Source organism: Aspergillus fischeri, genomic scaffold, assembly GCF_000149645.3.
Source record: "Aspergillus fischeri NRRL 181 1099437636261 genomic scaffold, whole genome shotgun sequence".
Lineage (NCBI taxonomy): Eukaryota > Fungi > Ascomycota > Eurotiomycetes > Eurotiales > Aspergillaceae > Aspergillus > Aspergillus fischeri.
Genome location: NW_001509765.1, coordinates 560741 through 586951, shown reverse-complemented (window position 1 = coordinate 586951; position 26211 = coordinate 560741). Strand labels below are relative to the sequence as shown.

The 26211-nt window shown below is 50.4% G+C and overlaps 9 protein-coding genes across 9 annotated transcripts, besides 1 other annotated feature; 3 read left to right on the top strand and 6 right to left on the bottom strand.

The window, feature by feature from the left end:
- Positions 1 to 915: 915 nt before the first annotated feature.
- NFIA_030450 (uncharacterized protein) lies at positions 916 to 1582 on the bottom strand (the record flags this gene model as incomplete). Its single annotated transcript, XM_001262508.1, has 4 exons — positions 916 to 1042; positions 1109 to 1231; positions 1287 to 1390; positions 1439 to 1582. The coding sequence occupies 4 exons, from the start codon at positions 1580 to 1582 to the stop codon at positions 916 to 918; spliced, it is 498 nt and encodes a 165-aa protein (XP_001262509.1).
- Positions 1583 to 3748: 2166 nt separating this feature from the next.
- Positions 3749 to 6238, bottom strand: NFIA_030440 (actin-related protein ARP5; the record flags this gene model as incomplete). The annotated part of the gene is made up of 5 exons (XM_001262507.1): positions 3749 to 3781; positions 3841 to 4617; positions 4666 to 5606; positions 5653 to 5973; positions 6043 to 6238. The coding sequence occupies 5 exons, from the start codon at positions 6236 to 6238 to the stop codon at positions 3749 to 3751; spliced, it is 2268 nt and encodes a 755-aa protein (XP_001262508.1).
- Positions 6239 to 6760: 522 nt separating this feature from the next.
- NFIA_030430 (uncharacterized protein) lies at positions 6761 to 7041 on the bottom strand (the record flags this gene model as incomplete). Its single annotated transcript, XM_001262506.1, has 3 exons — positions 6761 to 6789; positions 6842 to 6926; positions 6979 to 7041. 3 exons carry the CDS (start codon positions 7039 to 7041, stop codon positions 6761 to 6763), a joined length of 177 nt encoding a protein of 58 aa, XP_001262507.1.
- Positions 7042 to 7606: 565 nt separating this feature from the next.
- Positions 7607 to 8164, top strand: NFIA_030420 (uncharacterized protein; the record flags this gene model as incomplete). Its single annotated transcript, XM_001262505.1, has 1 exon — positions 7607 to 8164. One exon carries the CDS (start codon positions 7607 to 7609, stop codon positions 8162 to 8164), a length of 558 nt encoding a protein of 185 aa, XP_001262506.1.
- Positions 8165 to 9136: 972 nt separating this feature from the next.
- Positions 9137 to 9845, top strand: NFIA_030410 (Got1 family protein; the record flags this gene model as incomplete). The annotated part of the gene is made up of 5 exons (XM_001262504.1): positions 9137 to 9167; positions 9221 to 9247; positions 9341 to 9389; positions 9451 to 9466; positions 9549 to 9845. The coding sequence occupies 5 exons, from the start codon at positions 9137 to 9139 to the stop codon at positions 9843 to 9845; spliced, it is 420 nt and encodes a 139-aa protein (XP_001262505.1).
- A 616-nt stretch (positions 9846 to 10461) lies between these two features.
- Positions 10462 to 11014, bottom strand: pfy1 (profilin; the record flags this gene model as incomplete). Its single annotated transcript, XM_001262503.1, has 3 exons — positions 10462 to 10593; positions 10679 to 10813; positions 10934 to 11014. The coding sequence occupies 3 exons, from the start codon at positions 11012 to 11014 to the stop codon at positions 10462 to 10464; spliced, it is 348 nt and encodes a 115-aa protein (XP_001262504.1).
- A 2487-nt stretch (positions 11015 to 13501) lies between these two features.
- Positions 13502 to 15389, top strand: NFIA_030390 (uncharacterized protein; the record flags this gene model as incomplete). The annotated part of the gene is made up of 2 exons (XM_001262502.1): positions 13502 to 14422; positions 14478 to 15389. The coding sequence occupies 2 exons, from the start codon at positions 13502 to 13504 to the stop codon at positions 15387 to 15389; spliced, it is 1833 nt and encodes a 610-aa protein (XP_001262503.1).
- A 394-nt stretch (positions 15390 to 15783) lies between these two features.
- On the bottom strand, positions 15784 to 21795 carry NFIA_030380 (RNA helicase SLH1; the record flags this gene model as incomplete). Its single annotated transcript, XM_001262501.1, has 1 exon — positions 15784 to 21795. One exon carries the CDS (start codon positions 21793 to 21795, stop codon positions 15784 to 15786), a length of 6012 nt encoding a protein of 2003 aa, XP_001262502.1.
- A 1856-nt stretch (positions 21796 to 23651) lies between these two features.
- NFIA_030370 (DUF3431 domain-containing protein) lies at positions 23652 to 24672 on the bottom strand (the record flags this gene model as incomplete). The annotated part of the gene is made up of 2 exons (XM_001262500.1): positions 23652 to 24279; positions 24335 to 24672. The coding sequence occupies 2 exons, from the start codon at positions 24670 to 24672 to the stop codon at positions 23652 to 23654; spliced, it is 966 nt and encodes a 321-aa protein (XP_001262501.1).
- A 766-nt stretch (positions 24673 to 25438) lies between these two features.
- Positions 25439 to 25467: a microsatellite.
- Between the last annotated feature and the right edge of the window lie 744 nt (positions 25468 to 26211).

Here is a 26211-nt window from a genome sequence, read left to right as displayed (position 1 = left end):
AATCCCGGAGTGTACGATTGAATTGAAGTACAACGCATTGAGCATTGCAATTAAAAGAATGCATGCAAGTCCTTCGAACGTCCACTGCTGTCGGCAAACGCAGACTACCTACTTACCTAGTGACCCCATGGGTAATCGAGGACTGTACTCGTTACTTCTTCGCCAACTCCCATTCGATTTGTGTTACCCTCATCTTCTGGTGCCTCCATGCCCTTTATGTCCTGGTAGCTTCCTCCTTGTTGTTCTCGGATTCTTGATCATTCCTTTGGCCTTCTTTCGCTTCTCAGTCTGTTCTTCAGCGCGATCTATCCTGATCTATTCCCGCCTGCTCCTTTCATTCGCCAGGAAGTTCGTCCTCGCCTCGTTTCTGTTCTTCCTTCGCATTTTCATTCCGTAACTCCTCCCCTTCCTAAGCAGCTTGTCGGCACCCTGGGAATTGTAGATCAAGCTGGCGCACACCGCATTCTGCTTACTTTCGTCTTCCGAAGCGTCACATTGAGACTTACCCTAGATTCATCATCAAAAGCAGCCATTTTCACTTAATGTCAGCTAGGTATTATAGAGCGAGAACATGTACACTGGCTCTAAGACTCAAGTCAACGAATAAACTCAGTCAAATGGATAATTGGTTACCGGAGACTCAGCAATGACAAACGTGGGTATCTCCACAACATCATTCAACCAACGACTACATCAAATCATTAGGGGTATGGGATGGGTATAGTATTAAACATTAACGTCATCAGAAAATCCCCCCATCGCGTCTTCGTACGAGCCCGCTCATCGTTCATCCCAGCGAGCAACACGATAATCCCGGCTCGTGTGTCATCATCTCGTGGCTTCATCTTTCATTGCTAGGCGTCTCCAACCGATCATACCAGCCGCAGAAAGCAGTTAGCAATCACAGGCAGGCACCTAGACCGCGGCGGTAGTAGTGGCAGGCGCAGCGCCGTGGCCATTCTTCTCGCGGACGGGCGCATTCTCGCGACGGTATGCCGAAAGGGACGCGATTTCGAGGAACATCCCGGCGAAGGTGAAGAAACTGTTTACAGCCGTTAGCTACCACTCCCGTAAAATCCACAAGGCAATCAAGGGGCGAGGAACATACAAAGCCAAGAAGATGAAAGCCTCGTTAGCCTTTTTCTTGCTGCAGTCGACGAAGGGGGGAGAGTTGAAGTAGCAGTTCTGCTCGTTGTAGTCTTGCGCGGCGAAGATGAAGGCCGTGAGCCAGCTTTGGTCCTGTTAGATTGCATCAGGCTGTGAGAGAGAAGGGGGGAGAAGCATACAGGTATGAGAAGATGACGTCGATAGCAAGGACGAATTTGCTCAGGGCCGAGGGCATGAACGGGGAGATGAAGGCGGGTAGGAAGAAGGCGACCGACAGTGTGGACTATCTCGTCAGTATACACACTTTATGGTATGCGACGTGGAGACATACGATGACTTCCTGGTAGATAAGATGCTGGCCGCGAGGACCAAGGTGGATGAAGTAGGAGGTGATGCCCATCACGACGACAGCGCTGGACCACTGCATCACGCGAGTGATGAGCTGCAGCGGACGAGCAACGGAACTCGAGAACATGGCTGCTAGTTTTGATAGTGGATAAAGATGATAAAGGCAGGGACAGGGATTTGTGCTGCAGCGAGGGGTAGTCGTGCGCTGCAGAGCCAACCAGTGTGTCGATAGGATATACCAACAGGACAGCAAGTTAGGGACGGACTGGACGCAGACTTTATACATCAACGAGGGGTATCAGAGCGAGCCGAATCAACCGGAATCCAGGTTCGCTTCATGCGTCCTGCGTCACGGGCACTGCACTGCTGCCAAAGGGGCATAGTCCACAAAGCATACAGACATGCTTGCTATCCCCAGATGTGTCATAGTCTTTTTTTTCTTTCCGATGCAAGGAATCCAGAACTTGATTGTTCATCTGCACCGTGAGCGAACAACGGCGGTGATTGGCTCACGATGGGTGGTACAAGCAACCGACCTCACCCAGTCCACCTTGCATACCGTAATGGGTACATGCTCAAAGAAGGCCTAAAGGCTGTTCCAGTGGATTCTATCCCGTCAATGCGGTATGCAGCATACTGTTGTCTCACAAGCGGGGGAGAAGCCTAATCCTCAATCAAGGAGGTTCCCATCGGGCTGCAAATTGATCATCAGAAACCGGTCTGGTCTGCACGGGAAGGTGTAGGTATCCGGAAGGAGTCCGAGGACGTACACTAACAAGGACAGGATGGAATCACAGCAGCCAGCCTAGACTGTTGAGTTGGTGTTGCGTGAGTCATGAGGAAAGATGCCCAGTCGGCAACCCGCGGGATCGAGGAGATCGTCTGTTGTCGGCTTTTCGTGAAGACTTGAGAAAGCTGATCATTATCCCGCTAGTAATCACTAGTTTGAAGTCAATTCAGAACCTTGTTGTCATCATCAAAAATGGCTGGAATGTGGATGAAAGTATCAGGCGATTCGATCTGCATGCATTGACCAAGAGGGGAACACAGCTGTCGGTCACTTACTGGGAGAGCACCTCTCAAGCCAGTCATCACCAGAGATACAACTGACTTAACAATGACGCTGGGCTCAGAACCATCAAGGATAAGGGATCCGATAATATACATTGATATCAGGCCAGCTTCATTCGAAGGCCTGCAATGTTCTAAGCCGGGAGACACGGCTTGCAACGAAGATCCCATTGATGGACCGACCGACAAGGTAACAGAAATCAGATGATCACAAGAAAAGCTTTTCTCAATTGTCTGTAAGTCTATTCCTCTATGGTCTTTCTCATTATTGAATCGACGTTGGGATTGGCTTTGACTCCAGCAGTAGCTGGCGCTAACAGTGGGAAGGGTCAAGGAAGTAGGACATGATCGACAAGCACAACCGACCAGTAGATCACCCTACAGACAGCACCTGCAACCATCATGTGAGTGAGCTTCGTCGCGCATCCGACAATCTCCAGACGAGCGCAGGTTTCTTTGTCATATTGCGGAACAATCGGCAGTTGGCACCCATGTAGAGGATTTGATTCATCGGCTTCATCACGGGATTGACTTTCAGCCTTGTCAATAGAGGCAGTAGCTTTCAGTCTACAGGGCTGGGATCTGCAGTGAAAGCGATGGACATCTCTAGTTCGCTGCAATGACGTTTGAAGCTCATTGACCGAATAACCGTACGGACGTGAGAGCAGACCGTCGTATGATTTGAACCTTCTACTGTCACCTCGTTTCTATCCGAGAAAAGTCCGACCGCAGACAGGTGTCCCAGCATGAGTCAAGTGTTTGAACTCTCTTTGCAGTCTATCTACCTACCCCAGAAGAGTGCCCATTCAATCCCTTGCCGAGGGTCTGAAACTCTATACTCCTCAACCCCGTCCTTGGAGGGGTCGGTCTGCTTAGCTGCGCAGGCACTGGTACATCTGCAGTAGAATGTCTGCGCAGTACGACAGTCATTTGATCCACCAGTTACAGATTGAAAAATCCGTCAAGCATGATCTATGCGATTGGTCTTTTCCTACTATCCAAGTACCATAACACTATTACATCACAAGCGATTCGTAGTATGACTTTTGAATCAACCTGCAAAGGGCAAACCCTTCACACAGATGTGATGCCCTTGCCCTGACGCCAGACTCCCCAAGTCCTGCCCTCACGCTATAAATACAAACATAGTAAGAGGTAGATTTTTTTCGTCCACATCCTTGTTCTCGATATCTGAATCGAATCCACGTGGAGTCAAACCATATTACCACGACGTGACATTCCCCAGGTCGTGCTCCTATTGTATCGTTAGTCATTCCGCTCCAAATATCCCAGTAGATACATCACCTGACGTACCTTAATGTATTCGCTTCCTTTTTCCAGGTATTCCTCCCGTGACACAGAGTATTTCTTCAATCCCGATCCGGACGCCCATTGTGCTGCACCCTTCCATGCGTCCAGCACCGGGTCCGAGGCCCGGCGCACATTCAGTTGTGCATCTACAGGTAGGTAACTCCCAAGCTCGTTGCGAATTCGCTCATCGAAACCTTTGAAGAGAGTGTTGCCGCCGGTGAGGAACACGTCACGCAGCAGTTTGGCCTGGTCCTCCGGGTTAGAGAACCGCTGATTGACAATACCGGCCGCAATCTCCAAGAGGCCAGCCTGGTCGATGCCGGCAATCGATGGCTTGAAAACAACCTCGGGCACTCGGATCCGCTCAACATTGAGATGGATCTGATGGGCCTCACGCTGACTTTCAGGGTCAAATGGCCAGGGTCCACGCAGAAAAACATGTACCAGACTCTTGGTCCAGTCAGACTGCGCAGCGAGAGTGTGGTTCTCTGTAAACTCTGGATCGTACTGAAGAAGCTCATTCTCAACGTTGTTGAGCATTTCGCCGAGGTCCTCCTCTTCCTCCTCGTCGCTCTGTTCTCCGGTTGCCACTGTGCGATACACACCCCAGTCCTCATCGTTGGCGCCGAAATCGTCGTCGTCACCACCTCTCCTTCGCTTCTTCGGCCCATCTGCAGCGAGGTTTGCAAGGGTTTTCATACGCATCTGGCTGGCGAGCGACTTCCGATTACCCAGATCCGCCTTCATCCTATCGCGCTCCTTGATCCTTTGGAGAATATTCTACGAACAGTTAGTTATGTTGCCGAATTCAAGCAAGAATCAACGCACCTGTCGAGCAGCTCTTCGTTCGGCAACCCAGTTCTCAAAGTCGTTCTCACGCTTCTCCCGATCCAGTCGCTCCTCTTCCTCCTTCCGTGCTCTCTCGCGTTCCTTCTCGGCCTTGGCACGTTGGCGAGCCTCGATGTTCGATTTCATGAGTCGCTGGTGGCGCTTCTCCTTCAAGCCTGCCTCGTCCAGCTCTTCGTCCGGAACATCAAGAAGCGGGAAAGACATATCTTCAGGAGGTTCTTCAGTCTCTTCAACTCCTAGGTCTCGGTTTCTAGAGCGTTTGATGGATCGCTCGAGGTCACGAATCAGCCGGTCAAGATGAGCCTCATCTTTCAGATCCTCAGAATCCAAGATACGTCTCGCTTCCTTCTTGGTTTCAGATGCAAGCCCACGCTGTAGGTCCTTCCAGTACTCGAGTTCCTGCTCTTTCTTCATCAACTTCTCGAGTCGCATTTTTGCGGCCTGCTCCTGCAGGCGACGTCCACTCTCCTTCTTCCGCTCCGCAATCCGCGCCAGTTCCTCCTCAGTTTTCTCTGGAACCACATGCTCTGTATAAGGGTATTGAATGACATGATCCCTGTCCTCAAGCCCTGTCCACTCGAGATAGCTGCTCAGTTCCCGGTCATAGTCTGTAGATACGTAGCAATGTTTGTGAACCAAATCTTCCATCTGGCTTTCGGTCATTCGAGCGGGGAAGGTAGGGTATTTTAGCTTCATAAGCTTGAGCAAGTACTCTGACGCATGCATGCCACCCCAGTTCAACCGCGAACAGTTCGAGAGCAAGGCTTTCGAGTTTAGGACAGGGATGACATGCGTCGATGTGTGGGATGAGGAGATAATCAGGCCATCGGTGCCTTTGTTGTATCGGTACGAAAATAGCGAGTCGATTCCGTAAGCGACAGACGGTGCGGAATAGCACTCGAAGAGAATCTCGTTCATCACTACGCGCGTCAGAGCACACTCCTTCCAGAACAAGCATTTACTCACTTCGTCTGGGGTAGTTCAGATTCGCGATCGGCTCTGTCATTACGATAGGCCGATCAACGCCTCCGTTGGCGCCATCAACTCCCAGCTTGATGAAAACGTAGTCCAGCAGTCCCTCCATCACATCCCAGTTTCCAACCACACTTGTACCGGGGTCAAAAGCATACCGCAGCTGACCTCTAGTCGTAGCATCGACATAGGCGTCGTAACCGATAAATTGACAACCTTTGTTGAGCTTTCGATCGCGGTACCGACTCATCACAGGGGGGAGGATGAAGCGCGGCGACTTGTCGAAAGACCAGCCCGCCTTGAGAAGACTTGATCCTGTAGTAGCAAACCAGAGTCAGTATGCTATGACAGTCATCTGAAACAATCAAGCGAAATAGAACCGACCATTATCAATCACGATAGCGCTTGTAGAGGGTTTCGACCTGCTCCGTTCAAACCCATCAGGTTGCGGCGGTTGATACCCTTTGAACGGATTATCCAGGACATTGTATATTTTCGGGGGAGGCTTCGCCGCGTTCTTCTCGGTGGGAGTGACCGCAAAGCGACCGGGCAAAAGGGTCTGCACTGAGGTAATCGTCATGGCGACTAGTTGTAGAGAACAAATGGGAGCAGCAACTCAGTGTCTGTGGCCGATTTACCGCATCGTCAAATCAGTTTCGAGAAGGAGGTAACAGGAAAGAAGTAAATTTGACAATTCCAAACTGCGCACGACGCTGCTTCGCTGAATCCGTGGATGACGGAGCGAGTGTTGCATCTGAAGAGCGATCGGAAGGAGGAATCTGAGCTCCGGATCCCCAGCTTTGGTCGGCAAGCGACTCTGGCGGCGTTTGTATAACTGCCAAGCCTGACTTGCAGTTGATGAGATTGCTCCACTTACAGGCAATCAACATCAACATTGTCACTTTAAAGATGCATTGGCTATGGGCGGGATATTATACAAAGACTGCTTACTCTTGCGCTCTCCACGTTTAATCGCTTCTATCTCTATTCTTGCTAAGTCTCTACGAAAAAGTGGAAGAAGAATGGCAAGGATTTGATATATGAGGTCGTATCATTCATGACAAGCTAAATTCAGAGAAACAGGCGTGCAATCTCGTCGTCCTTATTGCGGCTCCTTCAGATTATCCGTAGCTACATCAGATCAGCAAGACTGTAGCCTTCTGAGAGGTAGGACAACTCATACCTTCCAAGTGGAAGAGAACGTTAGACTGGTAGTTTTTGAACATCTGAGCCACAAGCTCCACGTTCATGTTCTGGATGTTGACCTCCTGATAGACCACAGTGAGCATCAGCCTATCAACATGTGCAGAAGAGGCATACCTGGAGGCTCTTGTTCATGACCATGATTGACTCGTTGAGTTTCTCCTGCTGGTAATCAGTCATGCAGGCCTCCACAAAGTTGGGTGACAGTAACATACAATGTTGGTGATAATTCGAGAGAGCAATAGCGCTTGCTGGTGCTCGTGTGGACTCTCCTAAGATTATTCATCAGTTTACATATTGACAGAACAAGTACAGAAAGACCTTCTTTTCAACCCACCATTTTGACTTGTTATCGAGATGGCGCGATGTACTCAGTAGAGGCAGTGTTTGTTTATTGCGAGACTGTTAGGTATCAACTGCGAATATCACGTGATCTACAGTTGTCTTTGTTTCCCTGTTATGACTGCGCCCCATGTGCGACAGGAAGTATTTAGAATATGATGTCAAAAAATTCCAAATTTCAGAGATCTGAACTTGCTTAACAGCTATTCTCTTATCCCAACACTGTGCCAATTGACTCTGGAGAGTGTCCGCCGTTTGTCATCCGGTTACCGTACCGGCGGATGACCATGTTCCAGACACTTTGAGCTTCTACCGCGACATCCAGGTTAAGATTCTCTACAACTCCAAGATAGCGCATCACCCACCCATCCGCATCGTTTTTTACAAAGAAAAATCATCAATCATGGGTGCCCCTCCTACTCCTGCCGAAAGTCAGGAACATCAGCAACTCCTCAACCGCCTGGACATCGCCCAGGTCCCACGCCCCTTCCGCAACCCGAACTGGAGGCCATCGCAGCGTCGCAACAAGAACGTCAAACAACTTATCTCCGAGAACTCCAGAAAGGAGGCGTCTGTTATGGCGACACAGGCAAACTCTGGCGCATCGACTCCCTTACAACCCAGCACCGACGGCAGCCAAACGCCCGTTGAAAGCTCCTCTCGGACGAACATCGCCCAGGCGGCGCAGAACCTGTCGACGCTCGTCTTGGAGAAGAACGCAAGGGCCATGCTTCCATCGGGGCCAGCTGTGACATATAGCAACATTGAATCGGCTCCATCACTCCATCCGTCACAGCACACGCGCTATTGCGATATCACAGGGCTTCCGGCACCATACACAGACCCCAAGACTCGGCTCAGATACCATGATAAAGAGGTGTTTGGGGTCATTCGGACATTAAGCCAAGGTGTTCCAGAGAGCTATCTCGAACTGAGAGGAGCTCATGTCGTGCTGAAATAGACGGCCATCCATCTGATGTTACGAAAGCTCTACGTTCGCGCACACCAACAGCAGGTAGGTTGCAATATACTCAGTGAAAACTCAGCTTTCAGATATTAACTTGTTGCTCTATTCAAGACTATCACTCGCAAGATATGAGTGCATGTACGACCAACACAGTCAAGCCCTTTCCACCCGCCGTGCCCCTCTCGAGACAGGTTCAAGAAAGCGCTCCGGCTTATTCGTGATCTTTAAGAGAATCGATCTTCGCCTCGTGCTGGAGCACTCGACTATTACCGACGCTCCACGGACGGAACGTCAGTTACAGCACCCAGGGATGCTGTCGTCGCGGCGTATACTTGGGTTGTATATGGCAGAAGCCAGGAAACGACAGAAGAATACTCATTAGCGAAAGGGTTGTGAACCCGAAAGTGATCATGGCTTATCCATTCTGGACATCCGATTCATCCTTTGATATTTCTGAGTTAGGATCCTAAGTCGGTCCTCTAATGGATTTTTTGTAGTCAATCCAACCAGTTCAAAGTGACCCTTTCCGCCTGACTAGGAGTTCAGCATCTTGAATTGTAGACAGCGGAAACAGGCCATCAATAGGCCATCATAATCTCGTTGCAAGTCAATTTGATAGAGAAGGCAAGAGGACACGAGAGAAAAACACGCAGTTGTGCGGGTTTTCGGTAGTACGTCCAAGCGCAACAGACCGCCCACCGCATCCGGCATAGACCATCCTCAGAACCAAAAACGAACGTGGCAGAAAGGAAAATGTTGGGAGCATGCGTTTATTTACTGTTCTAGGGAAGATTTCTTAAATTTCTGCCAGATTCGAGTACAACAACTCCAGATTCCTCTCTGACTACAAAGTACTCGTCGTCGCGACACTCGGGTGACCTGGGATTCCTATACGCGAGCAGCGAGTCCCCTCAATTTGTGTACAGTGTGCAATAATCTCCGCGGTTCTCCTAGCAAACCCTCAAGATGCCCACCATGTGGCTCTCGGACAACCAAAGTAGGACCACCGGAGCATCATCCGGTAGAAGCGCTTGCTAACAAGTATAACAGAGATTGGTGTTATCTTTTGTTCTGCAGGTAGGCGAGACCGAGTCCACTCCAGGGGACCCTCTCCCCTTTTCTTTGTTCCGCCGATATGCTCAGCCAGGGACTGACGTGGTGCGGCTACAGGGGGTCTGTTCCTGTTCGGAGGCGTTCTGATGTTCTTTGATCGTTCGCTGTATGTATCATTTTGGTCTATTATTTGGGAGCGTTCATGCTAACGTTCGGACCTAACACAGACTCGCGATGGGAAATGTGCGTACCCCATTCTCGCAAATCCTGCGCTGCTATTGATCACGCGACAACCGCCGAAAGACCATAACTAATGTCGCAACAGGTCCTTTTCCTCATCGGCTTGACGTTAATCATTGGAGTTCAACGGACACTCGCTTTCTTTTCGCGCCGCCAAAAACTCAAGGGCACTGCCGCTTTCGCAGCAGGCATCCTCCTCATCCTGTTTCGCTGGCCACTGACAGGTTTCCTGATCGAATTATACGGTCTCTTCATCCTCTTTGGCGATTTCCTCGTAACAATCGGTCAATTTGCAGGGAACATCCCGGTCGTCGGCCCTTATATCAAGACGGCATTGGAGACCCTGGCCGGTGGGAGACGGAACGCAGAGCTCCCGGTATAATAACTACAACGCACGCCAGAGATCGTCTGTCCTTGGGCGCGAGTCTTCCCCCAAGGAGGGCAAGGAGTATCGACGATGTTACGTGTACGACTATACAGACATGAACGATTTCAGACGGCCATGACACGGCATAAAAATCACGACCACTTTCGCAGCTTCGCTTCATGGGAGGTTGAGCGAGGCCAAAAGGGATGGGTCTGTATGAGCTGATGTGATATAACTCTTATACTTTTGTAATTACTAATCCTTCGTGCGTCGGTAGCAGTTTCCTGCCACCGACCCCTATCTTTCTTCGATGCGCTATATAATACATAGAACAGAAATAGTCAAATCCAACGCTTGTGTACATCGTAGATCATGAATAAGCGCTTGGGCATATTCATATGATTCAAACATTGCCATCTCTAGAATCGCGAGTGTACTAAAACCAGTACATATTGAAGATATCTACGTGCTATGGACAGTTAAGACATGACGCTGAGAAGAAAGGTCACCAGCATAGTTTCACATCCGACTAAGGAAAAAGTGGTACACCGCTCTTCTGCCGTTTCGGAATAAAAAAGATATAGAAAATCGAACAATCAAGACAACTTCATTTTCCGCGCTCCTCTATCGTCTACCGGGGGTTGTTGATGTAGTCGACGAGGTTCTCGACAACGGCTGCGGCGTTGGTGGTCTGGACGGCCTCGCCGTGGTGGGCCACCATGACGCAAGAGACGGCCTTGACGACGACGATACCCTCCTTGCCCTATAGTGACCACCGTTAGCATTCACTATTTCCCCAATCGTAACCTCAAAGGTCGATAACTGTATATGACGATATAGTTGGTTACCTTCTTGCCGTAGAGACTGCGGTCATCAGCCCGGATGGCGACGAACTTGTCTCCTCCGACCACGAAACCGGTTTCGAAAGCACTGCCAGGCTTGTCGAAAGCAGCCTTCAGACCGGCGATTTCCTCCTTTGAGATCTATAGCGAGGCGAGAAAGTTATTGATGTGCTGAGGAGAGTGTTTGTTTGCGTGGACATTGCCAGGAATTGGGCCGGAGCTCCGCCAAATGGGATGCCAATGTCGGAACGTTCTTCATACCTGGAAATTAGGGGACTTGGCCTCGACGTCGGAGAAGTCGTAGCTCAGGATGGCGGCCTTGTCAAACTGGCCGGAGCCCATCAGACTGGTAGATTTGGCTCAAGTCAGAAAAAATGCGGACGAAGAAGATTGGTGATGCAGCGAAGGCGGGGTAGAGGTGGGATTGTACGGTACCTGGAATCAACATATCCTGTTCGGTAGAATTCAGACGTTAGTTTTGTTTTATCTTCTGTAATAACCATAGAGGATTGCAAATCCTGCTAAAGTATATAACGACATGTCCAACCAAATAGCCGTACCTTGCCAAACTGCCGAGTGCTGACCCATGTTGGCGTTCGTGTAAACAAATTAACGGGATGGAGCGGATAAGGGGAAGCTATATTGCTCGAGTCGTTAGCTAAGACAAGCCAAGAGGGATGGACCAGCAGGGATTAGACTGACGGAAAGAAGAGGGAAGAAAGCGACAAGAAGTCCCAGCAAAAAGTTGGAGATGATGATGGTGGTTGTGGGTTGAAGAGGGGAAGAGCACAAGGTGATATTTAGAGTGGTGGGCGAGAGAGACAGCAACGACAAGCTAAGGTAGGTAAAGTCAGGTTAAGGTGGGGTGGGCTATCCGTCTGGGAGGCAACGCCCCGCCATTCTTCTTCGTGATGGTAATACTGAGAGGGTAGAGAGTCAGCGAGCCCGTGACTGACAATTAATTCCATTGCTCGCTATCATAATATTAACCAAAGTCTCATCATTCTATAGCCTGTTGATATATTAACCCTCCAAGCGTACACTGGTACTATCCAGCGTCTTCATCCTGTCACTCTCAGCAGTTGTATCACAACAGCTCTAGTTTGAAAGGCAACCACCTTAGTTGACGATAGTTGCTAGGCTATTCTGCTGCTTTGTCTAAGTATGTGCAAGTCTCTTTCCACAGTTCCACTTTGAACAGAAACCCAGCAACACCCACCGATCAACAGAGTTTGTCTTTGGCCTTCCCACTATTTCTTGCTGTCATCAACAGGGCCTTCTTCACCGCCTGTTCTGGTCTGAACTGTTTTAGTCTCGTCGATGGATGCGCCCGACTCTCGTCATACTGAAGCGTTGCTCGGCACCTATCTTGGGATGTCGTAGCCTAAGTACTCGATATCTTTGTCTCAATGGGGTCATGGATTTGTATGGAGCACGTGCCTGTCCTCGTCTGTACACTAGTCAGCCAGTCACGCGGCGATCATGTGTCTCTCTCTTTGGACTAGACTTGGACTCATTTGACAGAACTGGCCAGCTCACCTTTAACTCTGCAATGGCCTCGGAGACATCTTACCACGACTCTATCGTGTAGATGACCCTACCATTCCCTATGTCGCTTCATGTAAGAATAGACGATGACACGGGAAAATATTAGTGATAGCGACAATACGATGCAGGGCGCTTTTCATCTAGTGACACAACATTCGCAACCGAAATAGCTACACGGGATGTGTTTTCATCGCGAGGTTCATAATTGCCTTGCCAGAGAAATAACCACCTTTATTGCAATCTCACGTGAAGGGAGACATCTATGTCCCAAATCATTGTCCGTTGCGAAAATCCTCCCTGAAGTTTCCAGACCTCAGCCTTATTGCAGGATCATAGAGTGACAACTGACAAAAGACCTGTGCTGTCCATGGCAGCTCCTGGCGCTTAGCATATATCTACTTGTTGATTATCACGCTTCTCCCACGATTGCCAAGGTACCACGACTGCCAATTCATTACGTGGACGGAGAGGACAGCCCGGGATTTTAGCCAGATGTGTGAGATTGAAACTACCTTAGTCTCTCGGGTGTTGAGAGATCATTGGCTGATCCACCGTTGTTTCAGAAAGAATGAAACTTCGCACTTCAATGTCTCGGGCATCCTTCATTTGATGTTGTTATTGGTACGCCAGCGGAATACCCGAATCTTGCTGGCCCGTGGTTCGACGTTTGATGATTTGACTCGAATTCTGCGACAACTTTCGAGACTGCAATCAAATCAAGCATCCTCTGCGACACTTGATGGCGTCCCGGGCTGATTGCAGTGTGCGCTGATGCACTGGCATCGCTCAGCGCGTCCCTTCCCCCGACGATGCTGGTCAGATGGACAGTATACAGCTCGCGCTACACAGATTATTCGGTTGATCGTCTCTTGTCCCGAGGCGGCGCTAGATGAAGTGTCCCTTAGATAAATATCTGATGGCGTCGTCAAATCTACATTTAATCTAAAGTCTGACACTAGTCAGCCCACTACCAACAATATCAACCAGAGGCAATCTGTGCCTGTTGCTCCACAATGGTTAGTTACTAGACACCAGAGCGAATCGTGTCCGCGCCTCCCTTTATTATCAGGCTTGAAGCCACTCGCGCTGTCGTTGCTGGTGCTGCTTCTCACCCGCCATTGCTCACGACCACTGCAAAGGCCTTCTGGAAGGCTGTCCATTCGTTTACTTTTTTCAATTTCGAGACTGTGTCTTTCGTTAATTCTCTAGACTCACGTTCACTCTTTCCATTTGTCCTTGTACTCCCCCTTCATTTCCTTCTTCTTGCAGTCGGCCAGCAAAATGGCTCGAGGCGTCTTCTTAGGGAGGTCGCGCGCACCAGAGGCAATAGAGATCATTTCAAACCCGGTTTTCAAGTATTCCGACGCATTACCACGGACAGATCTGAGAGATGTCGAGAGCGTGGTCAACAACAGCCGCCCTGTAAACCGCACCGTTGCGCAATGGGACTTTCAGCGCCCCAGGACAGCAGATGGACGTAAACCGATCAAGAAGGGGCAAGGTCTCAATCCCGGTTTCGACTTTCAGATCGCCGTACCTCCTGCTGAAGCGGTACCTTTACCCAAGAGCCCTGATGACGATATGAATGCAAACATGATCGGCATAGCCTTAGGTAGCCCTCGCATGGCAGAACCGCAGCGTATACTCCCGCAAATGCAAGAACAGCCGCCCGTTTCAACTTCGGCGAGCCCCGAACATGCCTCGCCCCAAACGAAAACCCCCAAGCGCAAACCGAGCAAATGGAGAAAGATTGGCGGATTGTTCAAGGCCAAGAATGCATTGCCAGCTACGCCCAACCAGCCATTTTATCAGCTTCGCTGTACTGAGGAGTGGCCTCCACAGGAGTCCACCCATTCAGTCGACTACGAACACCAATGCGAGGCTGAAAAATCGGAACCTGAGAACACTACGCCTCCTAATCTTCCAAATTTAGAGATATGGCCGTGTCCCGAGGGGGAGAATGAATCCAAATCCTACGTTCAAAGCAGCTTGGAGACGGCTCCTCAAGACTCAGCCAAGAATAATGACCTTGTACCTGGTGCAAAGCCGCGCACTGCAGGACCTTTTCTGCAAATCGACATTCCTGATGTCCAGCTAGAAAGGTATAGCGTCATGTTTGGCGGTGTTTTGAGTCAAAACGAGCCCTCGTTGTTGAAGAGGCGGAGTAAGACATTGGAGGATGTGAGGATCCCAAAGCCAGATGTATGTATCCTGATTTGCTGTGCAACCGTGTTTCTTTGACTGAAGCCGTAATTAGGCATCCATACCACCACCGGACTTTCAGTCACCTCGACGACGGGCGACATCGCCGCAACCACGACTTCCCAGCTTTAATCTGTTCCCCACGCAAGCGCCTGTCAGCAAGGCGTCGAAGGTTCTGGGCTCTCAGAACATACCAAGAGGCCCCAGCCCTTTGCATCGAAGCCAAACATCGCTCGCTGGATTAGGCCGACAGACACCTACAAATGATCCAAATCACGTCCTCTTGATGGTGCAGAGTCCATCCATCAAGTCCCCCATGTCGCATCAAACCAAGGACTCCGTCTCATCGACAGTGTCAATGGATTCAACAGAGGAGCAACGCCTTCTGCAGAAACTCAAACAGACGAAAATCTACGTGGACAAAGAACAGGAGCCTGAATGGGAAATTATCAGCAAGAAGCCGACCAGCGAGGCCTCAAGTCCACGTCCCAGCCCTATTCAGAACCCAACTCCCAGCCCAAGGCAGAGAACACCACCCTTGGCCCTAACGATTAACACCCAAGCCTTGCCATCCACGAGGTCCAGCATAAGCTCCGCCCCATCCCCCCACCTCTCACCCATCAACTCCGCCGCGCGCGACAAGGCCGAGCGCATCAGATCTCCAATGGAGACACTTTCCGCACTCTCCCCCTTCTCGACCACACGCATGCCCCTCAGCGACGATAACGAGGACATCGAAGCGAACGAGGCCATGGACCCCATCCCCAAGGTCGAAGTCTCCATCGCCAGATCCGTCTCCGTCTCGCGAGGAAAGAAGCAGGTCATCGTACCCATCAGGCCGAGGGCGGAGAGACTGAATCCCGACGAGAGGCTCGTAGTCCGACAGGCGATGACCCCACAGGTACGAGACGCGCACCACGGCCACCGGCATGGAAATTCGCAGGACGCGCGCATCGAAACTATATAGACCCCTGCTTGAGACTTCCGTCATTCTATTCCTTTGCTCGTGTCTCGGCACAAGCAGCTCATTTCTTTTCTTCTATGTTCTCGGTGACGATTTATCGTTTATTTACGTCCATTCAGCTTCTGCATTGCAGTGAGGCTCGATCTCTCTGCTACAGCCATTGTTTGCGTCGGCGGTGCCACGGCGATCTTTTTTTTGTGTACATATTTACCTGCGGGCAGTACAGGTGATAGGAAGGAACGGGGGCGCGAAGTATCTTAGGTATTACTCTTAGAATTCCCACATATGACGAGTCAACGTTCCCATTTCAGATTTTCTCGCATCTATCATCTCACCTATAACCTAGCAAAAGGGCGATGCCATATTTCCTCCCTGGCTCGTCTCGATACCACCGTAATTACGCCTTCTCAGGATAATTCGACGACTCAGGTACACTCTGCGTCCCAGGCTGCAACTCTACCTCCACGTTCGATACCACCCACTGCATCCCCGGATAGGTATCGCTGATAACCTTGACATTCACGCCCTTCCCGTTGGCAGTGGTATACTGCGCCAGGAAATCCTGTGGGAACTTGACAGACGACCGCACGGTGAGCGGGCCATTCCGATAATTATTCCTGCCGGAGAAATTCTGGCTGGAGCCAGAGCCGGAGCCGGAATTCGAACTCTGGTTCTTGTTATTTGCTGGCCAGGACACGCGCTTCAGAGCAAGCAGCTCGCCGTCCTTGCCGTCTGCGGAGGCGGTGCAGACGATTAGGAAGTATCCCTCTGTTTGGGGCTTGGGGAAGCGAGGCGCGTAGACTCTGTGTTCGGCGTTTGTGGGCGGGTTGCGACGGCTCAGAGAGACAGTGATACCGGTTGAGGAGACGTTCGCGACGGATACAGAGACTTGCGGCAGATACGAGGCGGCTTTGGTGAATTGTGCGGGAAGTTGGAGTTTGCGGGCCAGACCGGAGACGGAGGCTGTGGGAAGGGATGAGAGGGCAACGAGGGAGCCTGGGAGACCCTGCATCTTGGTTGTGGGCTCGATGCCAGGAAGAATTGACAGTGCGTTGTCCTCGGGCCATCTTGCGGACTTGATGCTCTGGAGCAGGCTCACGAGCGTCTCGCAGGCGCGGATATACCCCAATTCAGCCATGATGTCGATGGAGGCTTGGATGATACGGATGCCTTGGTCCAGGACGGACGTCTGGTCACCGACGTAATCGGAAATTGGAAGATCGATTCGCGACATGTACGCCTGCAGAAGCAGGAATGCCTTGACGTGTGGATCCCACAGTGGCAGGTCTCCCATGGACTCAACCGACAAGGGCAGATTGCGAGCTAACTCGGCGTTGATGAGATCTTCGTTGTGTCTAACAGGCAGCTCGTCGAATTCTGTGGCGGAACACATCCAGCTAAGCACATCATGGAACGTGGGATTAGGCTTCGCATGCGACATCAGATACCGGACAGTCCTGTGCGAGAGATAGTAGTAACTCATGATCTTGCCGAACGGCGTTGAATCGACCTCGCCAGTTGCCGAGTCAAACACAACACAAGATGACTCCGCCAGCTCGCCAAGGGACTCGTCGACTAAATCAATCATGAAGTCTTGAGCTATTGCCTGAGCAGTCATCGTATTATGTTCCTCCGCTGAAATCTCGAGCCCATAATACGAAGGATTCTTGTGCAGTCTGCGGAAGAAAAATGTCCATGTCAAGTAGTCCAGAGCGTCTTGCTTTGTTGCGATTGTGCCGGCGGAAATTTCGGCCCCCAAATGATTGTCCAGAACCTTGTGCAGAGTAGACTCCACCGGAAAGCCAGTGTGCAGGAAATGCTTATAGAAAGCTTTCTTCGACTCTTGGGTAAAGATGCGTGCAATACCCGACGAATCGAACTGCGGACGTCCAGCACGGCCCAGCATTTGCAGAACGTCGGTCAAGTCCATGTCTCTGTAACCTTCAATTTTCGCGTCGAAGTACTGCGTGCCTTTGACCACCACAAGATGCGCCGGAAGGTTGACACCCCATGCGAGGGTACTTGTTGCCACGAGGATCTGAATTTTGTTGTTCGCGAAAAGTTCCTCCGCCAGTTGTCGATCAGACTCTACTAAACCGGCATGGTGCAAGCCGATACCGAAACTGAGTGCCTCGCGGAGCGCTTCGTCTTTGACTCTTGCGAGATTGAGTTGCAGATCCTCCTCCGACATACGCACAAAGCGACGCGGATTGTCTTCCATGCCGCAGTAGTTTATCAGGTCTTTCGCAGTTAGTCGAGTTTGTCTTCGCGATGCAACAAAGACGATCACAGGCTTCTCCGGAGAGTGGCTCTTGATTGCAAGGAACGTAGGACGATTCATAGACTGCATAAGCGGGCAGAAGCCACGTTGCTCAGGGAATCCATCAATGTATATCTCCAAGGGTACTGGACGCACAGAGTGTCGGAAATTGAACAGTCCCTCTTTGACGCCCAACCAGTTGGCCAGGTCAGTGGCGTTCGCGCAAGCCGTAGACATGCCCATCAGCCGAACAGAACCCTTGGATTGGGATGCAATATAGTTCATACGGGACACGATAATCTCAAGAATGGGGCCTCGATCACCGCCTAGCAGGTGAATTTCGTCGATGATGACCAAGCTCACTTTCCGCACATAATCTCTGGTCTGCCAGCTACGAGAAATACCGTCCCATTTCTCCGGAGTTGTGATAATGATATCCGCGTCCCGGATGGTTCTCGTATCAGGAGTGTTGTCACCTGTCAATTCCACCAACTTCAGACCCATAGGTCCGGTGAGACGCTTGCCCCAGTCCATGACTCGCTCGCGGACGAGAGCTTTCATCGGCGCAATATACACTACCTTTGAGCCTGGTTTCTCCCTGAAAGCCCACCACATTGCCAGCTCACAGGCCACTGTCTTTCCACTTCCAGTTGGAGAACCGAGGAGAACATTGGCTGAAGTGTGGTACAGCAGATGGAAAATCTGTGTCTGCATTGGGTTGAAGAACTGGAACCGTTGACCGTAAAGTTCTTCCAGTATGGGGTTTTTAAGGGCAGAGATAGGTAGGGGCTGCAAATTAAGGAGATCCGTATACACGCTTTCCGTGTCTGGACGGATCAGATGCTGGAATGAGACGGGTGTCACTGTCTCGGCACCCAACCATCGATCAGAGATTGCACGAACGTAGATCTGGCTCGGCAAAGGGTCTGAGAGCGGAATGGTAAAGTTGAGCTCATGTTCATCATGCAACTTCTTCCGGCTGAGAATGAAGTATTCATGGTGATAGATCTCCGAGGTTTCGGAGTTCTCGACCCAGATCCAGTATGATTCCGAGGCTCCATGGTGCCTGTCATTCCAAGTGAACTCGGGATAAAGGCTCAACCGGATTCGCAAGACGTCACGATTTAGCGGAGCAATCTCGGCCTCCACGCTGAGAGTAGGGAAATTGTCCAGTAATTTGGACAGCGTCTTTCCCATGCGCTGGTTATGGACAAGCTGGCCGATTTCGGCAACGTCCATTTCCCTCATCGACTCCAGTGATGAAGTGGGCAACTTCTCATCCAGATTCTTGAGGATCGGTTGGGGGAGATCGAACTGATGGAATGGGTGATCGAAAGGCCAGATCTGTTTCTCAATAGACTTGCAGAGCGACAGAAGCACCTGGCATTGATAGCCCCACCGGCGGTTCAACGCAATCATGAAGAGAGCACGGCAGATACGAGCAGCATTCTGCGCTACGTAGCCCATATCAGAAACCAGAGCAAAGTCCTCGAGCTTTGCGCGGGAGATGTACGACTGCAGAAGGATATTAGTCTTCGCGTGAGGAGAATCGTTGCCACCTTGGACTTCTGTCTGAATCGCTTCGTCACGAAGCCGGTCTAGTTCTTTTGACTCGTTTTCCCGAGCTTGGATGTTGTCAAATTCGCCGCTCATACTGATCATCCTCAGGACATCTGCCTCGCCAGAACGAGGGCGCATCATCTCGTTGAAAATCTCAATACTGGTTTGCAAAACGTAATACTGACTCGCAATACGACCGACGTCCTTTGCCCGCAGTTCCTCGGTTTTCTCATTGAATATGATCATCTGACTCTTTTGCAAGACGCGCGCAGCCTGAATTATCAGTTGGCGCCGTCTCTGCACCAACATGGGGTCATCGCGTATTTCAGCAAAATCGATGCCGTAATTGCGCGGCTCGCGCAACATGCGGACAAAGAGATACGAATAACCAAGCCATTGCACACCCTCGGAAACAGACGTGACTGTACCGAGCGAGATCTCGGCATTCAGGTTGTCCACAAGTCGACTGGAGAATCGAGATTCAATCGGCTGCTGTGAGGTCACTGCAGACAGGTAGTGGTGCAGTTTATCGTATGTAGTACAGATAAAGCCGATACCCGTATCCTGGAATTGAGGACGTCCAGCACGTCCGAAGATCTGCAGGACATCAAGGATACCGAGGTCGACAAATTTACCTTCCTGAGGATTATACAGCTGGGTGCCTTTGATCACAACTGCAGCAGCGGGAAGATTGACACCCCAGGCAAGAGTGGCAGTACAGCAAAGCACCTTGATCAGGCCCTCGGAGAACATGCGCTCCATCAGGTTGCGGTCACTTCGAGTCATTCCAGCATGGTGAGTACCGAATCCGCTGGCGAACAAGTCCCTCAACTCACGCGCCCGCGCATGCTTCATATCCCTGAGGGCGTTGGAGTAGTTCTCGTGTTCGTGGCAGCTGAAGAGGTCTTCACAGCCATTCTCGACAGCCATTTGCCGCAGCATTCGAGCGGTCAAAACAGTGTCTTTCCGTGAATGCACAAAGACCATGACTTGATGCCCTCGCTCGAGCATCTCACGCACTTTCTCGAATGCGACGATGTCCAGATTTTCGCGGGATTGTTTCGAGCCCGCCTTTCCTTTCACACCAATGAAATGCTGTTCGAGAGGGACTGGTCTAAATGACGCATCAAAGAAGAACAGTCCTGCCATCTTGTTCACTTTCAGAAACTCGGCTACGTCGAGATAGTTCGGCAGAGTAGCGGAAAGGCCAACTATACGAATGAGCGACTGGGTGCTTTCAACCTGTCGTTGCGTTCGCGCAACTAGAGATTCTATGACGGCACCACGTTCATCGTGAAGCATGTGGACCTCATCGATGATCAAGAGGCGCACTTTCTGCACCAGCTCCGTGTCTCCTGTGCTCTTCCGGGTGACGACATCCCACTTTTCAGGAGTCGTGACGATAATCTGCGTTTCGACAATCTCGCGCTTCGTAAGTTGCATATCCCCAGTCAATTCTCTGACCCGAATACCAAGCCATGCAAGTCGTTTCCCGAGTTTCTCAGTGACCTCCGCGGCCAACGCCTTCATCGGCGCCACATAGACGATCTTGAAATCGTCCACCTGTACCGCAAACTCCGTGGCATCCGGCTGTTCAATAGGGTTCGGCACTGTATTCTTGCCAATTGTATTAAGGATCGTCAGCATGGCAGCGTCAGTTTTACCAGCACCAGTTGGTGCACAAATAAGCATGTTTTCACTGGTTTTGTAGGCCACATCATAGAGCAGACTCTGCATCCGATTCAGAGTCTTGTAGCCCTTGAAGGTCCCCCGACACAGTCCATCCAGCGACTTAATCTCAACCAACTTCTGCGACGACGCCAGCGTGCCGACCCTCGACGCCGGGATCTCAAACTCGGTATACCGCTGCTCATCAATCTGCTTGCTACCCACAGGAAGCCCGTATCTCTTCCCACCCAGCGCAAGCGTATTTCTGGAATCGTGCGTCTTGAAGACATGCGGGTACCTGGGTTCAGATCTCGCCTGCGCAGGTAATAACGGCGCATGCTTATGCTCAAAGTCCTGCTGCCGCAACGCCTGTTCCCGTTCGGCTCTCGTTTGTAACTTTCCCGTCATGAGACCGTCCGTCTGGGCTTCTGTCTTCGAGGTCATAGAAGCGAGGATCTCCGCTCGGTGTCCGATCAACTCAATAACAAAGTCGAGATCGTCGAACCCAACGATTTCGGCCAGCGACATCTGCAGTTCGTCATCTCCGCTGTCGGTGGCTAGCGAAGCCGTGATCTGCTGGGCTAGCTCTTGCGCGCTCATTCCGGGTTTCTGGAGGGTGATGGCCTGGCATCTCTGCTCCAGCCATGCTTGGTCGTAGAGAGACGTTGACGGCGCCGGAGGGAGAGGTACGCCGTTGATGTCGTCTAGGTCATCGCTGGTTTCGTCATCGGAGCTGATAATATCCCAGATATCGTCCACAGTCCCTGGTGAAGAGTAGTCATCGTCAAGATCCAAATCTAAATCGCTTCCGTAGCTGAGCTGTTCAGTGGCGGGGTCCTTTGGGAGCTTCAACGCCGCAATCGCCTCGCGCATCGCTGTGAGTTGGGAGAGCCACTGCTCTGTAGGTCCTGTTCCGTCCATTTTGACTGGAAATTGAGGTCTAAATATTCTATAAAAATAAAAAATTATCAGAATGGAACAGGGTATAAGTCAAAGCAGAATTTCCGGTGCTGAGATTAAGAACTAGTGTGTCATAACACAGCCCGCAGATTGAGTAAGCCGCAAACCACCACGAGCTTGGGTTTTGGCCTGGGGCATCCGCGACCGTCAGAGTGCGGAGTTCACACGAATCCAAACCATGCCTCCTGGATAACCTCTAGAAATGCCTTGCCAACTGCACGGCAGAAGGTTCTTTGTACCTGGCTAGCGCCTCACATTCCAAGAGATATAATACGCCAACTTTGCTAGACACTGGCCACTCTCTTTGAGGTACAAACAGCCCAGGGAGTCCTCAACATGCTGGAATAACCCAGAGAGCTCCGAGCAGAACTTATCACAGCCAGGACAAATGTAATCGCCGTCTATATCGATGTACTTGCGACTCTGATAGCACTGACGAGCCAGGCGGTTGATATCATCAATGTCTGTTCCGGAGGGACAGCTGCCTGACTCGAGATGGATCAACATGCCCGACAAAGTCTTGAAGTACTGGTAGCACCCGTAGCATTGCAAATCCCTAGCCTGGTGGCGCTGCTGATGCTGCAGGTCAAGAATAGTTAGCGACATCTAGAGATAACGATATGGATCGTCAACTTGCCATTCGCAGGTTGGTCTCATTGTCAAAGTATTTGCCACAAATGTCACATAGATTGTGATAGTCGACGCGATGGGCCTTTAGTTCCCAAGCATTATCAAATCGCGGTCGAGAAGAGCATAGGGTACAGATGTGGCTGTGGACTGGGGAGTAAAACAGATGCTGATTCTTTGCAGTCGTAGAAACGAAGACCCGTGTGCAAGTTTCGCACCATTCATGGCGACTGGTGTATCGACAATGATCGTACAGTGCCTTTTCGGTTTCAAACCACCTATCGCATAGGAGGCATTTGTAGTCTTCGCCGTCGGAGTAGAGATGAGGTCCTAGCGACATTTTGCTGCGCCAGAGACTGGGATTGAGTAAAATTCGGAAGATCAATGCTCTCTGAACCTGGCATAAATAGGTCGAACCTGGCGCGCTGTCAGTGGATTTGTGCTGGTGAATTGATCAAGGGAGCAGACAGTTAATTACTCCTTGCTGAAGTTAGGCGCCAGCAAACGGAAGTACCAGTTGCCCTGCATTGCAAACGAAGGACAAGTATTCTTCAACGTATCCGGTACATGAAGTCCCTGACACCTTAGGATGAGGGGTTCGTATAGAGCAATTATACTGCTAATCCCTCTGCTCCCATTAAACTATATAGTCCACCTAAGAAGTACTGGCCAAGATATACCGCAACCAAGCGAAAAAGTCGACTGAGCGATTGAGAGAGGTCAAGCACTTCAATACAGGCGGAAGAAATTCACGAGCCTAGGCTCATAATTGTCTGTCTCATAATCACAAATCTGCATGGAGTAAGTCTCTAATACTCATTCTAGATTCTGCGCAGTAATAAGTAGACATAGCAAGCTAAGACATACTATGGGGTGGAAGAATGGAGAAAGAGAAAGGGTGCCGCGCGAGTTTCATTCTCAGGCCAACTCGCCTTATCTTCAATATATACATGTAAAGGCACGATAAATGGTGGTATATAGCCATACTCAAATATGATCCATATATCACGAATGCAATGTCTAAACTCCTGAAAAATATAAAATGTTGACGAACAGCTTTTGATATCCATCTTGCAAACCATATACAAACACAGTCTCTGAGGCACAACGCAGGGACAGAAAACATATTGCGTACAATCATAGTCAAGTAAATGAACGAACAACGAAATGGGGTATATGCGTGAGAAAATTTACCAGAAATATGGATTCCCATAAACATCCTGGTAGCACTGGTAAATATCTGGACAGAACACTGGATCCTTTCCAAAAATGATGTGCCAGGAATATTCCATGATCCAGGCAGTGAGCTCGTCCGGCAACTTGTTCGTGAGAACCCAATTGTAGTACCGTTGATAATCACTGAGAGGGCGCTTCAAGACTTGCGCTTTGGACACAGCGAATTGCGAGCAGCACGGTGCGCCAACAACTTCGGGTATGCTGGTGTTGTTGTGCAACTCCTCCCACGCTCTGGCATAGACTCTACCGTTCTCCTTGCCTGGCTGAGGCGGATCCTCTAACGGACGGATTTCATCGGGACAGCCGGGATTTCCCTGACAGCGAAGGTTGACGAAACCACTCTGTTGCACAAATTCGGTCTGAAGTGATCGAACCGATTCCACATTGCTATATTCCAGTGTATCGGTGTGCCAACCCGCCTCCCAGCCGTCTTTGTGGCTGTGGAGGAAGACCATTGTGGACGGAAGATCATGGTAGTGATCGACGATGTATTGAAGGTAGGCAAGACTCTCGCGGCCTTTGTTCTTCGGGGTGTGTCGAGCCGCGTTCACGTCATCAACGGTGTAGATGAAATTGCGCCATCTGGATTGAGTCAGCCTGAGCTCACCGCGCAAGGCCTTCCCCATGAACAACTCACTCATTCAAATCAGTGCTCACCCACGACGTATCCTCCCTGCTCAATTTGGCCATCACGATCACACGGTCATTGGGAACGATAATAGGAGTGATCTCGTAGGTTTGTTTGATCGGAAGAGGTTCTTCTGCTACCGGGGCCGGTGTCTTTTGAAGTTTTTCACTTTCAGGTTTGCTGGCGGGAGTAGCGACAGGCTCCGCAGCGCCGCCCCCTACCACGTTGCTGAACTGCCAGGAGGACGGTACGTGCGAACCATCCTGAAGGGAATCTAGATGGCGCTTAATCAGGATGAAGGCGAGGATCAGGAGGGCGGCCAACCCAACACGGTAGGAAAGTCTCATCGCATAATATCTGTCGTAATTGCGCTCTGAAACTATAATGCTGGAGAAGGATCAAGGTGGTGGATGCGGATCAGGAGCAAAGAACTTCGCGCAGGAAGGCAGAAAGGGATGGAAGGAGGGATAAGAAGAAGCCCCAAGCTCCTAGGCAGCTCAACAATGGGCAAATGGGAAAAACAAAAAAAACCTAGTCTAGAACTAGCAAGACAATTGAAAGCATAAGAATAAACGAGCTTGTCAGTCCTCACAGCGATGGCAAGGCGCCGAAAATTAGTTGACACGGTGTGCCGGCTAGATAGACCTAGACTATAACTATTATATGGACCTTGTTGATCCCGCGGATTGGTGGGTTTCGGCGGTGAATTGGCGGTGATCTGCAGGGGCCGAGAAGATACGATGACACGGCCCAGTCTGTAACACCTTCGCACGGTGGCTTTTTCATTAATCAATCTCAATCTCCCTTGAAACCATAAGCCGGCAGGGGCGGCAAGGATTCATAATCAGCATGCGGAGTCTGAGGCAGGCATATTGCTGTTTCTTCGTGGACTGTTTTTCACATTGTGGAAGACGCTTCCGACTCGTCTACACAAATAATGTGATGACGGTGCTGAAACGATTCTGATTATGTAATTTCCTTACTGTACCTAATCTCGGGGGTAAATGCCGATCGTTCAACAGACTGGGTATGGCCCATTTCGTCCACTTCTCGCTATCGTCTGGGTCCAACCTCAATGGTCACTGCGTCCGCCGGCTTCCGCCAGGGCCTTTGGGTCCACGGTCCAGGGTCCAGGGTCCAGGTCCGTTGCTCTGATTCTCAGAGACACTGGACTGAGTATCTACATTGCCGATGTCACTCATCAAGGAGCATAGACTAAGAGAGGATATTGTCATGTCAATCTGTCTGCTCATGAAGATCCCCGTCTCTGATATGTTTGCGATCCACATCCGATGAGTTTATATCTCAACCAGGTTTGCCTGTTGCAGTGTCTCACAGGCTGAATTGGCGGTTACCTCTCTGTGAGTTCTCAAAGGATAGGCTCCTCCAGGGAACGTCAAGGCACAGTGTGGAGGTGCCGTTAGTGATTTACTCACCGTGAGCCGAGGCTTATCTCAATTTCGACACCTTTCTTAACTCACAGGTATAGAAAGACTGTCCATATGGCGCATTCCAAGAACAACTGGGGAGTGGAGAATTGATCTTGCAATGACAATGTTTGCTATGACTGGCATAGTGCCGGCCGGGTCACTTGTAGTACTCCTTAAAGAGTGCAAACTGATACTGTTCACTACTACAAAGGGAACATGTGCTTCTGAATGGATCAGCCGACTTGTCTGTGACAGTTAGATGTAAGGTGCCCTGCAGAATGTCTCCTGTGCTAGCCATATGAGCTCTCTTCTGTGGATCCCATACATACGGAACTGCGTTCTAAGTTGGAGTTGAATTGATATTGATCCTATGATAAATAGCTATTCCACAAGCACTCATAATACTAAGCACAATGTTTTTATGAGGTGATTAAACAAGTGAGTAGCATTTGCAGG